Below are 14,798 nucleotides of genomic sequence, written 5' to 3'. Positions count from 1 at the left end.
GTGTGACTCAGGATTATAACAAGTACATCTTGAAGAGGAGAGAGAGAAAGCCCCTGGGATTTGTCAGTTCAGAAAGGTTTCTGGGCTTAACAGGAAGAGAGAGGAGCATGCCACTAACCCAGCAACATTTGAATTACACAAGAGGGTCACTCAATCACTCACTCACCAAAAGCCTTCAGTGGCTCCACGAGGCGCAGTGTGAACAGCTGTCCCTTCACCAACCCTTTCAGCAGCTTGGCAACCTCAAAGTGGCGATAACCGATGACACTCTGGCCATTGATTGACTCAATCAGATCCCCAACTTTGATCACCTGCATTCGGTCAATGAGGCTGCCTTCTTTAATTCTCTGGCAATTAAATCACAGTATTTTAGGTTGGGGGCTTTTCCTGCCTCCCTTTTGTGAAGAATGAAACATTTTACAAGCAGCAAAGTGGTAAAGGAAAGGAGATCAGGTAAAATAGACAGGAGCTTTTGCCCCCCTTGACAGGGGAACTGGTGATAGGCACAAACCCACTATAGGTATGATGGGAAGTCAAAGGAAAGATTTGTCACTGTATAACACTGGGTACAGTACTGGTGGGAACAGGTCTGTCACTGTATAACACTGGGTACCGTACTGGTGGGGATGGGTCTGTCCCAGTATAACACTGGGGTACATTTCTGGTGGGGATGGTTCTGTCACTGTATAACACTGGGGTACAGTGCTGGTGGGGACGGGTCTGTCACTGTATAACACAGGGTACAGTACTGGTGGGCACGGGTCTGTTCCAGTATAACACTGGGGTACATTTCTGGTGGGGACGGGTCTGTCACTGTATAACACTGGGGTACATTTCTGGTGGGGACGGGTCTGTCACTGTATAACACTGGGTACAGTACTGGTGGGGACGGGTCTGTTCCAGTATAACACTGGGGTACATTTCTGGTGGGGACGGGTCTGTCACTGTATAACACTGGGTACAGTACCGGTGGGGACGGGTCTGTTCCAGTATAACACTGGGGTACATTTCTGGTGGGGACGGGTCTGTCACTGTATAACACTGGGGTACAGTGCTGGTGGGGACAGGTCTGTCACTGTAAACACTGGGGTACAGTACTGGTGGGAACAGGTCTGTCACTGTATAACACTGGGGTACAGTACCAGTGGGAACAGGTCTGTCACTGTATAACACTGGGGTACAGTACTGGTGGGGATGGGTCTGTCACTGTATAACACTGGGGTACATTTCTGGTGAGGACAGGTCTGTCACTGTATAACACTGGGGTACAGTACTGGTGGGGACGGGTCTGTCACTGTAAACACTGGGGTACAGTACTGGTGGGAACAGGTTTGTCACTGTATAACACTGGGTACAGTACTGGTGGGAACAGGTCTGTCACTGTATAACACTGGGTACAGTACTGGTGGGAACAGGTCTGTCACTGTATAACACTGGGTACAGTACTGGTGGGGACGGGTCTGTCCCAGTATAACACTGGGGTACATTTCTGGTGGGGACAGGTCTGTCACTGTATAACACTGGGGTACAGTGCTGGTGGGAACAGGTCTGTCACTGTATAACACTGGGTACAGTACTGGTGGGAACAGGTCTGTCACTGTATAACACTGGGTACAGTACCAGTGGGAACAGGTCTGTCACTGTATAACACTGGGGTACAGTACCGGTGGGGACGGGTCTGTCCCAGTATAACACTGGGGTACATTTCTGGTGGGGACAGGTCTGTCACTGTATAACACTGGGGTACAGTGCTGGTGGGGATGGGTCTGTCACTGTAAACACTGGGGTACATTACTGGTGGGAACAGGTTTGTCACTGTATAACACTGGGTACAGTACTGGTGGGAACAGGTCTGTCACTGTATAACACTGGGTACAGTACTGGTGGGAACAGGTCTGTCACTGTATAACACTGGGTACAGTACTGGTGGGAACAGGTCTGTCACTGTATAACACTGGGTACAGTACTGGTGGGAACAGGTCTGTCACTGTATAACACTGGGTACAGTACTGGTGGGAACAGGTCTGTCACTGTATAACACTGGGTACAGTACTGGTGGGAACAGGTCTGTCACTGTATAACACTGGGTACAGTACTGGTGGGAACAGGTCTGTCACTGTATAACACTGGGTACAGTACTGGTGGGAACAGGTCTGTCACTGTATAACACTGGGTACAGTACTGGTGGGAACAGGTCTGTCACTGTATAACACTGGGATACCATAATGGTGGGGGCAGGTCTGTCATTGTATAACAAGGGTACAGTACTGGTGGAGACAGGTCTGTCCCAGTATAACACTGGGGTACAGTGCTGGTGGTGATGGGTCTGTCACTGTATAACACTGTGGTACAGTGCTGGTGGGGACGGGTCTGTCACTGTATAACACTGTGGTACAGTGCTGGTGGGGACGGGTCTGTCCCTGTAAACACTGGGATACAGTGCTGGTGGGGATGGGTCTGTCCCTGTATAACACTGGGGTACAGTGCTGGTGGGGATGGGTCTGTCACTGTATAACATAGGTGTACAGTGCTGGTGGGGATGGGTGTGTCACTGTGTAACACTGGAGTACAGTGCTGATGGGGATGGGTCTGTCACTGTATTACACTGGGGTACAGTACTGGTGGGGATGGGTCTGTCACTCTGTAACACTGGGGCACAGTACTGGTGGGGATGGGTCTGTCACTCTGTAACACTAGGATACAGTGCTGGTGGGGATGGGTCTGTCACTGTATAACACTGGGGTACAGTGCTGGTGGGGACGGGTCTGTCACTGTATAACACTGGAGTACAGTGCTGGTGGGGACGGGTCTGTCACTGTATAACACTGGGGTACAGTGCTGGTGGGGATGGGTCTGTCACTGTATAACACTGTGGTACAGTGCTGGTGGGGACGCGTCTGTCACTGTATAACACTGGGGTACAGTGCTGGTGGGGACGCATCTGTCACTGTATAACACTGGGGTACAGTGCTGGTGGGGACGGGTCTGTCACTGTATAACACTGGGGTACAGTACTGGTGGGGATGGGTCTGTCACTGTATAACACTGGGGTACAGTGCTGGTGGGGATGGGTCTGTCACTCTGTAACACTAGGGTACAGTGCTGGTGGGGATGGGTCTGTCACTGTATAACACTGGGGTACAGTGCTGGTGGGGATGGGTCTGTCACTGTATAACACTGGGGTACAGTACTGGTGGGGATGGGTGTGTCACTGTATAACACTGGGGTACAGTACTGGTGGGGACCGGTCTGTCACTGTATAACACTGGGGTACAGTGCTGGTGGGGATGGGTGTGTCACTGTATAACACTGGGGTACAGTACTGGTGGGGATGGGTCTGTCACTGTGTAACACTGGGGTACAGTACTGGTGGGGATGGGTCTGTCACTGTATAACACTGGGGTACAGTACTGGTGGGGACGGGTCTGTCACTGTATAACACTGGGCCTGTCATCCTCTAACACTATGGCGATGTATGGGTGCCTTGCAGATCCAACACTGATGGTGGTAGGAATCCTTGCAAGAACCCCACCTTGTTTCACATACAGCATCTCCATCTAGTGACAAAGTGCAGCATCAACTACATAATTTGCAACCAGTCAGAAGCAGATGAGTTTTGTGCCACCCTGTCCAACTCTAGTCTATGCAGCGATTTCCCATCAGTGTTCTCAGGAACACTGACGTCTTCCTCATCTTTCCCAACTCTCCAAAAAATCTAGGGCGCATCATTTTTAACTCCCAGCAAAAATAATGCATCCCTTTCAATGACCCAATCAAAGCTTAAAAAGTTCTTTATAACTTTGTTTGGCTGATCAACGTCTTACCCCTGTTGTCTCCAATCCCTGCTACATACTCTTACCAATGCCCTCCCCGCACCACAACACGACCGTGACTGCCTCAGCCATTCCACTCTGGGAGAAAGTGAGCTCAGGCCAGGTGAGGAAGCAGGGTGCATCAGGGATAGTCACTCCAGAGATGCTCTTGTACAACTCAGAAAACTGGGTGACGGGGCCGAGAATCACAGCATCACAGTAAGGAGAGGACAGGAGTTAAATCAAGTGATCTGGCAATGGGTTTTAAAAAGCCTTTAGGATGTACCTGGGGGAACGAGGCTGAGGAAGGTGAAGGGTTTTCAAGTTTTGTGGTGCAGAGGGGGACAGTGAAATGAGCCCCTAATACCCAGAGGATGCAGGGAGGTAGAACAGCGCATTGGGACAAATATTTTGAGATAGCTTCAAACTCACTCCCCCAAAAGGCTGTGAACGCTGAGGGTCAATTGAAATTTTCAAGACCGAGATTAATAAATTTTCTTTTGTCCAGAAGAGCATCAAAAGGATACAGCACAAAAGCAGATAAATGGGTTAAGACACAGGTCAGCCATTACTTAACCGAACAGCGGAACAGGCTCAGGGAGCTGAGTGGCCTATTCCTACATTCAAAGCGGCAATGGCTGAAGTCTGGGAGAAGTAAATGCAACCTTTTTATTCCAAATAGGTCGTTGCTCTTAGACTAAACTCAGCGTTCCTTAGCTCCCTTATAACCTTAAGTGTTTCCCAAGGTAACAAATAGAAAAGCATTCTGCAGCTACTCAACCCCCTCTGTGCCTCCCTAAGACAGTCCTAGTGCCCTGAGCAGAGCATCGGAACTCCTTGTAGTCCCCACAACCAAGACTACATATTCCATTAATACTTAAATTGTGTGATTATTCTTTCTTAATGCAGGAGCTGAATAAACTTCTACACTTTGGCTGCTGCGAGGTGGCTGGCTGCTGGGGTTTATGGATTTGATTAAATGCCATCTCAAGTCAGAAGCAGCTAAGGAGTCACTTGCATAGCAGAGCAAATCACATGGCACACTTTTGTTTGAATTATGCGGTGTGCCTTCCTCCCTCAATGCAACAGTCTTAGAGACTAGTACTGTTATGGCAGTATCGAGTTAGTCGGGTAACGTGACCGATTTGCAAATCATATAAACAAATAAAGTAGGCCGGCCATTCTGCCCATCCTGCCAGTGCCAGCTCTTTGAAAGATCTATCCAATTAGCTTTGCTCCTCCTGCTTTTTCCCCATAGTCCTGCTAATTGTTTTCTTTTCCAGTATATATTCAGTTACTTTTTGAAAGTTCCTATTGAACTTGCTTCCATCACCCTTTCGGGAGCACATTCCAGATCATAGCAGTTAACTGCATAAGAAAAAAACTCATCTCCGTCCTTAGCCATTTTGTCAATAATCTTAAACCTGTGCCCCCTTGATCTGACTGAATTACAAGGAAGAATCTTTCCATGGCTTTTCTTGGGATGGGGTGGGTGGTGAATCCTCTTCGGTCACATTAGCGACCCCTCAAAACTGGCAGAATAGTTACAACTTTCTGTCTGTTTTTTTTTTATTTAAAAGGTCTTTCACCTTTCCTAACCCTCTCCATCCCTGAAGAATCAGTGCCAGTTAGACCTGTGAAACCTGCATGACTACTCCCTCTAAGTCTGGGTGGATCCCCAAATCAACGTCCGTGCTGGGGAATTCACTACTGTTGTCAGCTGTGACTCATTAGGTGGCACGCTCACCTGACTCAGAAGGTTGTAGGATCAAGCCCCACCTCAGAGCCTTGCCCTACGATGAGAACCTGAGTAAATAAGGTCTATATTCTCTGGAGTTTCAAAGAATGAGATGCAATCTCATTGAAACAATCAAGATTATGAAGAGGCTCAACAGAACAGAGAGAGAGAGGTTGTGTCCCCTGGTTGGGGAATCTAGACCACAGGGCGGGGGCACAGTCTCAGGGCAAGGGACTAATCATTTGGGACCGAAATGAGGAGAAATTACTTCATTCATAGGCTTGTGAATCCTCTACCCCAGAGGGTTGTGGATGTTCTATCATTGAATACACTTAAGGCAGAATAGGCTCAACGGACCAAATAGTCCAACCCTGTTCCCATCTCTTACGTTCAGAGATCGAGCACAAAATCGAGGCTGGCACTCCCAGCACAGTACTGAGGGAGTGCCGCACTGTCAAAGGTGCCACCTTTTGGGTGAGAAAACAAACACAGCTGTACCTCAGCAGCAGAATACAAGTGCGTGTTACAAAGGGAGTGTGTCAATCACTTGCTTGGAGGAGACCCACAGTTAGGCATAAACTAGTTATCCATCCCAGCTAATGTTGTACAATGAGGACATTTACACACAACAGAAGTCAAATGTCCAAATTCATAGCTCATGGGCTTCATATGTATAATTAATTTAATTACTCAGGAATGCAAGATGAAAGGACAGTGCACTAACCCCACAACTTCACTCAAAGATGATTCCAAGAGCTACCTTGATAAATGCGTAGCCTGCCCCATTGTCAGTGATGGTCAATCCCAATGCATCTTCCGACTTGTAGATTTCCACTTCTTTCTTCTGCCCTTTGATGTGAGCAAAGATGAAATCTTCGAGGCCAATCTGCCCACCCAGCAGTTTATCCATGTCCACTTTGTGGGTGTTCAGAGTGCAGAAAATGATCTGTGGAGTAACACAGCAAGACATGTGTGGTTAGGCTGGTTCATATTGACCGAATGCAGGGTATTGTCTTGTGTGGGGGGTGGGGGGTGGGGTGTGTGTGTGTGTGTGTGTGTGTGTGTGTGTGTGTGTGTGTGTGTGTGTTGGGGGGGGGGGGGGGGGTGGTGCGGTGTATCACATGTCCACAGATAGGGGAGGATGGTTCGTCCAAAATAAAAGCAATTAATAATAGGCACTACAGACTAGGGAAGGACTCCTCCTAACCTGGGATTACATCAAGCTGGTTGAGGCTTTGGTTACACTGAACTGCTTAGAATCCCACAGAAATTACAGTCCGGTGACAGGCATTTAGCTCAATTGGTCTATGTTTGCCTTTATGCTCCACATGAACCTCTTCCCACCTTACTTCATCTCACTCCATCAGTGTATCCTTCTATTCATTTCTCCCTCATGTGTTTATCCAGCTTCCCCTTAAATACATCTATACTATTCACCTCAACCACTTTCCGTGGTAGTGAGTTATATATTCTAACCACTCTCGGGATAAGGAAGCTTCTCCTGAATTCCTTACTCGATTTATTAGTAACAATCTTTACATTGACTCCCCGACAAGTGGAAACATCTCTACACCCACCTTATCGAACCCTTTATTAATTTGAAAAAAGTACTTAAACTAACTAGCTCAGTTTTAGTACAGGCCTTTAATAAAGCATTAATTTCACCTGTCATTCCAGATCCCCAACACCTCATTTAAAAAATGACATTTCAGAAGTTTAGTACAGTGAAAGGATAAAGCTCCCATGTTGGCCTGCAACACCAGATTGAGGTCAACCCTGGGTTGAAAGGTAATGAAAGACCAAAGTGGTTCAAAGCCTTTCACAGCCAGTGACCTTTATTAGAAATCTATTCACTGTAGCCTAGGCAAATACAACATCCATCTCTGTGCATAGCTAATGATATCGGCTGAGGGATACATTGGCCGGCACGCACAGAGAACTGTCCTGCTCCAGGAGCACAGAGAGAGCTTTGGTTTAACATCTCATCTCAAGCCCTCCGAGCCTGCTCTGCCATTGAATAAGATCGTGGCTGATCGCAACTCCACTTTACCATCTGCCCCTCGTAATCCTTGACTCCCTTATCCAAAATCTGTCTAATTTAGCCTTGAATATATTCAATGACCAAGCCTCCACTGCTCTCTGGGGAAGAGACTAACAGCCCTCAGGAGAAAGAAAATTCTCATCTCCACCTTAAATGGTAGGCTTCTTACACTATGTCCCCTAGTTCTAGTTTCTCCCACAAGGGTAGCCATCCTTTCAGTATCCATCCTGTCAAGTCCCCTCAAGATCTTATACATTTCAATAAGATCACCTCTCATTGTTCTAAAATTCAATGGGTATGGGCCCAACCTGTCCAACCTTTCTTCATAGGATAAGCCCCCCATCCCAGGAATGAGTCAAGTAAACCTTCCCTAAATTGCTTCAAATGCAACTATATATAATTTTTCAAATGAGATCAAAACTGTACAGCACTCCAGATGTGGTCTCACCAAGGCCCTGTACAGCTGCAGTAAAACCTCCCTACTTTTATACTCCATTCCCCTTGCAATAAACACCAACATTCCATAAGAGACCATAAGACATAGGAGCAGAAATTAGGCCATTCGGCCCATCGAGTCTGCTCTGCCATTCAATCATGGCTGATAAGTTTCTCAACCCCATTCTCCCGCCTTCGCCCCATAACCTTTGATCCCCTTACCAATCAAGAACCTATCTATCTCGGTCTTAAATACACTCAATGACCTGGCCTCCACAGCCTTCTGTGGCAATGAATTCCGTTGGCCTTCCTAATCACTTGCTGTACCTGCATACTAACTTTTTGTGATTCCATGCACCAGGACACCCAGATTCCTCTGTACCACCGAGTTCCACAATCTCTCTCCATTTCAATAGTATACTGATTTTCCATTCTTCCTGCCAAAGTGGACAAGTTCATATTTTCCCCACATGGAACTGTCAAATCTTTGTCACTTAACCTTTCCATATCCCTTTGCAGACTCTCTACCTCCGCTGGACAACTTACTTTCCCCTACTTTATCAAGACTGCAATCGACAGGTTTTTACTGCAATTCTAGTTGATCAGGGTATCCACAGGACTTTAGCAAAGTGTTCAAGACTTCCACCATCCTGCGAGTGAAGAAGTGCTTCCTGATTCCCTTCCTGAACAGCCTAGCTCTAATTAGGAGGTTATGCCCCCTTGTTCTGGATTCCTCCCACCAGAGTTTCCCTCGATTTCCCTCCACTCAAATATCCATTTCTCATGTTAAACACCTCAATTTGAAACCCTACAACCTTTGATACTCAAGGGATAAAGCCACATTCACGTATCCCCACCTGATACCCACCCAATATTCAGCATGGAATCACTGGACTGCACCATTCTCCCCCACCACCCCATGAGGCTACTGTAGCACCCCAGTAACGTTGCTGCTGAAATTCACTACCCCAGGAAGAACAAGGACACTAGCAATTGCTCTCTTCATTGGTCTCTAACCTAGGGACTAACTCCACTGCTGTTTGTGCTTTTTACCACCTTTCCCTTAGGATTTCAAGCTCCTCTGCCGCATCACTCAGACACTCAGCACCACAGTAAAGCAGCTGCACACCAGAATGTGCAGCCGCCTTGTGAACTGCCCTGCTGAATAAACACACTGTGCTATCTCAAACACAGCCAGAAATAAACTTGTAAAAACAGTCAATGGCCAATACTAGCAAGACACACAATGGAAAATCTGTGTGGAAACTAGATCAGTAAGTCAGGTCAGGCGTAGTAAACTGCAAAATCCCGTTCATCCTTCAACATTTTTGTAAGAAAATTTCATAGCTAGATGATATACAGACCATAACAATCACCGCCTGAGATCTCTGCAGCCCTCTAATCCTTGCGCATCCCTGATTTTCACCACTCCACCACTGGCAGCCCCATCTTCAGTTTCTAAGGCCCCGAGCTCTGGATTTCCCTCCCTAAACTTCTCTTTTCTCCTATAATAAGCTCCATAAAATCTACTTCTTTGAACAAGCTGTCCTAATATCTCCTTATATGGCTCAGTGCTGTTTGATAGTGGGGGAAAATGGAATAGAAGTAGATGACCAGCCACGATCTGTCAGAATGGCGGAGCAGACTCAATGGGCTGAAGGGCCTGCTCCTGCTCTTATGTTCCTATAAGTACTCCTGTAAAGCATCCCAGGGTGTTTGACTACATTAAAGGCACTGTATAAATGTGAGATGTTGTCATAAAGGTGGTAAGATAGAGTACTATATGCTACACTGCAGAAAGTTACAAGACCTGGCGAGACTAATCCTAATAATGAATCTATTTGTAATGTTTAGATTACAGCCCATGTGTCCCAACAGACAAAAACCCAACCAAATCAAACCAGCATCGAATCTACTGGAAGACTGGCACAGCAGGGTGTCACCCCACTTTGTACCTGAGGCTGGTGAAATGTTCTTTGAGAGATGCTGTTGTTGATTGTCTGTTCTCTGTTGTTAGTTAAATCTAAAGGTTTGCTTTCTCACTTGCTGCAAAGGTGATCAACTTAACTCGCCTGCACCTGCGGCACCCTTCAACGTGTGCTTGACGCGTTCTCCATTCTGGGGCATGGTTGTAGTCGCAGAGAATCTGGGGAGGGCAGAAAAATGTTTTCATTTTCTTTGCCCTTTGTTGAGAAGAGTGAGCATGGTTCCACACCTACGGGACCAGGACATTCAAGCCAACATTCCAGGACGAATGTGCCATTTGAAAAGGTTCCCTTGGCAGGCTGGTTTGTAGCTGCATTCCACAGCAATGCCTAATGCCCAAGCAGCAAGCATTTCGTTTTCAACGATGCTGCTCTGACAACACTGCTCCGGGTAAACGCCTTCCTTCCAAGGCAGATGTTGAGAGGCTATTCCGTCTGGCTGGACAGTCAGGCCTGAACATAATCCCAGGATAAAGAGCCAGCCAGTTAGGGCTGAGTTGAGGGGCAATTACTTCACTCAGACCGTTGTGAATCAATGGAATCCTCTACCCAGAGAGCTGAGGATACTCAGTCATTGAGCATATTTAAGATTGAGATTGAATAATATTTCATTACTTTAGAGGAAACAAGGGTTAAAGCAGATGATCAGCCATACTATCTCAGAAACTCTTTTTCCATTCTCACTGGCTGGAAATAAAGACTCATTTACAATACCATATGGAGTTTGAAGTTATGAGACAAAGCCCCATTTCACCTTCACCCCCCCCACCCCTCAGGTTGCCCCCTGGTTCACCCATCCACTCCACAGTTCCCTCCTTCCCCTCGTCCTCACTTTTCCCTCCCCCTCCCCACCTTCCCCCTCCTCCTCCTCCCCACCCCTTCTCACTCCCCACCTACCGCACCACCTCCCCCTCCCCACCTACCCCCCACCTCCCCCTCCCCACCTACCCCCACCTCCCCACCCCCCACCTTCCCCTCCCCACCCCCCACCTTCCCCTCCCCACCTACCCCCCACCTCCCCACCCCCCACCTTCCCCTCCCACCTCCCCCCCACCTCCCCCCCACCTCCCCCTCTCCTTCTACCCCTCACCTCCCCACCTCCACCTACTCCCTACTCCCCACCTCCCTCCCCCCTCCACCACTCCCCACCACCCACCCCCTCCGCCCCCTTCAGCCCCTCCCCTCCCCCCCCCCACCATCCCCCCCACCATCCCCCCTCCTCCCCCCTCCCCCCTCCTTCAGCCCCTCCTCCCACCATCCCCCTCCCCCATCCTTCAGCCCCTCCCCCATCCTTCAGCCCCTCCCCCCACCATCCCCCCTCCTCCCCCCCATCCCCCCACCATCCCCCCCTCCTCCAGCCCCTCCCCCCACCATCCCCCCTCCTCCCCCCTCCATCCCCCCTCCCCCCTCCTTCAGCCCCTCCTCCCACCATCCCCCTCCCCCATCCTTCAGCCCCCTCCCCCATCCTTCAGCCCCTCCCCCCACCATCCCCCTTCCCCCCTCCTCCAGCCCCTCCCCCTCCCCCTCCTTCAGCCCCGCCCCCCTTCAGCCCCTCCTCCCTCTCCCCCTCACCTCTGCCGGCTCTATTCCGAAAGCCTCCCCGAGTTTGGTGTAGAGCTCGCGGACGTTGGTGAAACCCTCCACGCGGCCGGTGGCGCTGCCGTGCGCGAGCTGCGTGTGGAAGACCAGGCGCGGCCGGAACGGGGGTCGGGAAGGGTCGGCCGATCCTGAGGCCGGCTCCCCGGCCGCTTCCTCCGGTAGCCGGGCCGCCTCGGGCTCCGGCCAGCCCTCGTCATCGTCCACTAAGGGAGCGGCCTTCTTCCAGCGGCCCAGCGGCATCGCCCCGGCTCGGCAGCAGCGGCGGCTCGACAGCCCCGGTCTCCAGGATCTCCTGTCAGGGGAAACGGCCGCCCCCTCCCCTCGGGACGTGATTGACGGCCGCGGCAGCCAATCGGCAATCAGCACCGTGGACCCTGTTTAATAATTAATGACCATTTCTACCAATGGTAAACGCTCAATAGGCTCCCTTAACCAATCAAAACAAGGTATGCAAATTATATGAATATTCATATCCAATATATAAATATTAATATTTATTCCAAAGTAAAAGGGGTAATGGACCTGATCCATTGTAATTAACATAAGCAACATCTGAATCATGGTCACTTTCCAGCAAATTCCATTCTATAGATTCCATTACACACAATAATTCAGGTGGACGATGCTGGAAGATTGGGTATTCTCAGAGATCTAACTTTCTTTACAGTGACTTATCAGCATAAACTGAAGTCTTCAACTGAGGTGCAGTGGGTAGCGTCCCTGCCTCTGAGCCAGGAGCTCTGGGTTTGAGTCCCAGGCCCCAGGTACCTGATGGCCAAGGAAGGTGCGTTCATAACCCAGCCAGGCAGCAATGGGGAAAGGTCGCTGTCTAAGACCTTGCGGCCGCCGGGCACCGAGGGGCTGGGAACTGCTGAGAGCCCCTCGGACTGTCTGGCTCGCAATGAACGTCTGCCTGGAATACTAATTGTGTTATAAGTGTATATTGAAGCACCTCAGAGTGCAACATGATGCATGTCGATAACTCCAATCCCTTTGTCTGTAATGACCACATTGAAATGACTGTACTATTGATCGATTGTATCGATGCACCTCGTGATCCATGTGTAAAAGTTGAATCTGATTGCACTTTTTGTGTTGGCCATTTAGAAATGTTTTGTAGTGTTCTTCCAGATTTTTTATGAATAAAGTTTTTAAAGATACTCAACCTGTTTGGTTGTGCGTTGGTTCCCTAAATATCTGCCAATTTGAACTGGGGAATGCAGCCAATCGAACAAAATATGTGTCATCACCACAATCCTGTAATGAAAATTACCCTTGAAATCTCTGAAAATCTCTTAAAAATAGCACAGCCAAACAGGTCGAGTATCAACAAAAAAACTGCGGATGCTGGAAATCCAAAACAAAAACAGAATTACCTGGAAAAACTCAGCAGGTCTGGCAGCATCGACGGAGAAGAAAAGAGTTGACGTTTCGAGTCCTCATGACCCTTCGACAGAAGGGTCACGAGGACTCGAAACGTCAACTCTTTTCTTCTCCGCCGATGCTGCCAGGTCGAGTATCAACCTGCAATTGCTTCCAACACCTGCCAATGGCAGATAGTAAGAGCAGGAGAGGTTGCTGGTCAGCCAGAAACCTCTATCCACAGCAACTCAGACTCCCTGAATGAATTGTAACACACCATCAGCATAAAGAATTTCTGCTGTGAGTTCAGTCATTACTTTTTGTAATATGCCTTTCACTTTATTGCTGACTAGGAACTTCTTAATTACCACAGGAGTGCATATTTTATTCTCTGCCATCCCTGTTTCAAACTCATTGCTTCTGTGAAACAGCGAGAGATTATTGCTACGTCAAGTAATTTTAAAAGCACTTTGAGAAAGTGACTGTATGGAGGGTGCTTCTTTTAAATATTCAAGCAGAGGGGTTCCTCTAAACAGCAGTGCTGAGCTCCCTGTCATCCAAAACTGGCAAATATCAATGTAAGATGGTCACTAATAAATTTATTAAGGACTTCAGGAGAAAATTCTTCAACAAGAGACTGGTAAGAACATGGGGCATGTTACCACAAAGTGTAGTTGAAGAGAATAGTGTAGGTGCATTTAAGGGGAAGCTGGATAAACACAGGAGGGAGAAAGGTATAGAAGGATATGCTGATAGGGTGAGATTGAGTAGAGTGGGAGGAGGGTCATATGGAACACCAGCATTAACCAGTTGGGCTGAAAGGCCTGTTAGTGTGTTGCGAATTCTATGTAATGCCGATATAAATTATTAGTTCCATGTGTTTACTTTGCTTGAACAAGCAGGCTGCGCTAGGTGGTGCATTGTAAGAGAGGAAGGCGTTGGTTCCTAAATATCTGCCAATTTAAACTGGGGAATGCAGCCAATCGAACAAAATATGTGTCATCACCACAATCCTGTAATGAAAATTACCCTTGAAATCTCTGAAAGGGCAGTGGAAGCAGATTTTCAAAAGGGAATTGGATAAATACTTGAAAAGGAAACATTTGCAGAGCTATGTGGAACCGGTTGGAGGTGGCACAGACACAGTGGGCCGAATGGCCTCCTTCTGTGCTTTGTGTTATGATTCACTCTCTCAAAAGGTGCAATTTACTTTTCTTTTAGCTTCATAGCAACATTCCTCTTGCCTTCTCCCCAGCTACTTTTCGTCTGTGATGAAAACAAAAAATGCTGGAACTACTCAGCAGGTCAGACTGCATCTGTGGAGAGAGAAACAGAGTTAACGTTTCAGGTCGAGATAACCTATCATCAGGATTGAAGAAAAACAGAAATGTAAGAGTTTCAGCTCAGCTCCAGTGGTACAGGAAGTTAACAAACTTTGAAATTGACCATAATCGCTGATTATAAAGTTTTATGCAATTCCATTCTAACTCTTTGCTCAGTATCCACAAGTGGGAAAGTATTCCAATACCTAATGACCCTGCTTTAAAAATAATTTATTCCATTACCTCATCATTCAGAGGTTCTACTGATTATCTGACCGTAATCCTGTTCATCACACGGTAGGGGGAGCCTTGGAGAGACCAATGATACAGAGACAGAATTGAAGTTTCACTGGGACAATTGTTAGGCTGTATCAAAAACAAGAACAGCTGGAAAAACTCAGCAGGTCTGACAGCATCTGCGGAGAGGAATACTTATTGGCTTCCCTTTGTGTTAAAAGCAAAATACTGCGGATGCTGGAAATCTGAAACAAAAACAAAAATGCT

At 47.9% G+C, this 14,798-nt stretch overlaps 1 protein-coding gene across 1 annotated transcript in view; it reads right to left on the bottom strand.

Moving 5' to 3' along the window:
* Positions 1-11,894, bottom strand: part of LOC121271331 (PDZ domain-containing protein GIPC1-like) — a 31,445-nt gene extending 19,551 nt beyond the window's left edge. The window contains exons 1-3 of the mRNA XM_041177270.1: positions 11,584-11,894; positions 6,311-6,496; positions 167-347 (exon numbers count right to left, since the gene is read on the bottom strand). Of these exons, the coding sequence (XP_041033204.1) occupies positions 167-347; positions 6,311-6,496; positions 11,584-11,850 (634 nt within the window). The 5' untranslated portion in view covers positions 11,851-11,894. The remainder of the gene's footprint in view (positions 1-166; positions 348-6,310; positions 6,497-11,583) is intronic.
* Between the last annotated feature and the right edge of the window lie 2,904 nt (positions 11,895-14,798).

This window comes from Carcharodon carcharias, chromosome 30, assembly GCF_017639515.1.
Source record: "Carcharodon carcharias isolate sCarCar2 chromosome 30, sCarCar2.pri, whole genome shotgun sequence".
Taxonomy (NCBI): Eukaryota; Metazoa; Chordata; class Chondrichthyes; order Lamniformes; family Lamnidae; genus Carcharodon; species Carcharodon carcharias.
Note: the sequence above shows the minus strand (reverse complement) of the source record. Positions and strands in the feature narration are given on the sequence as shown.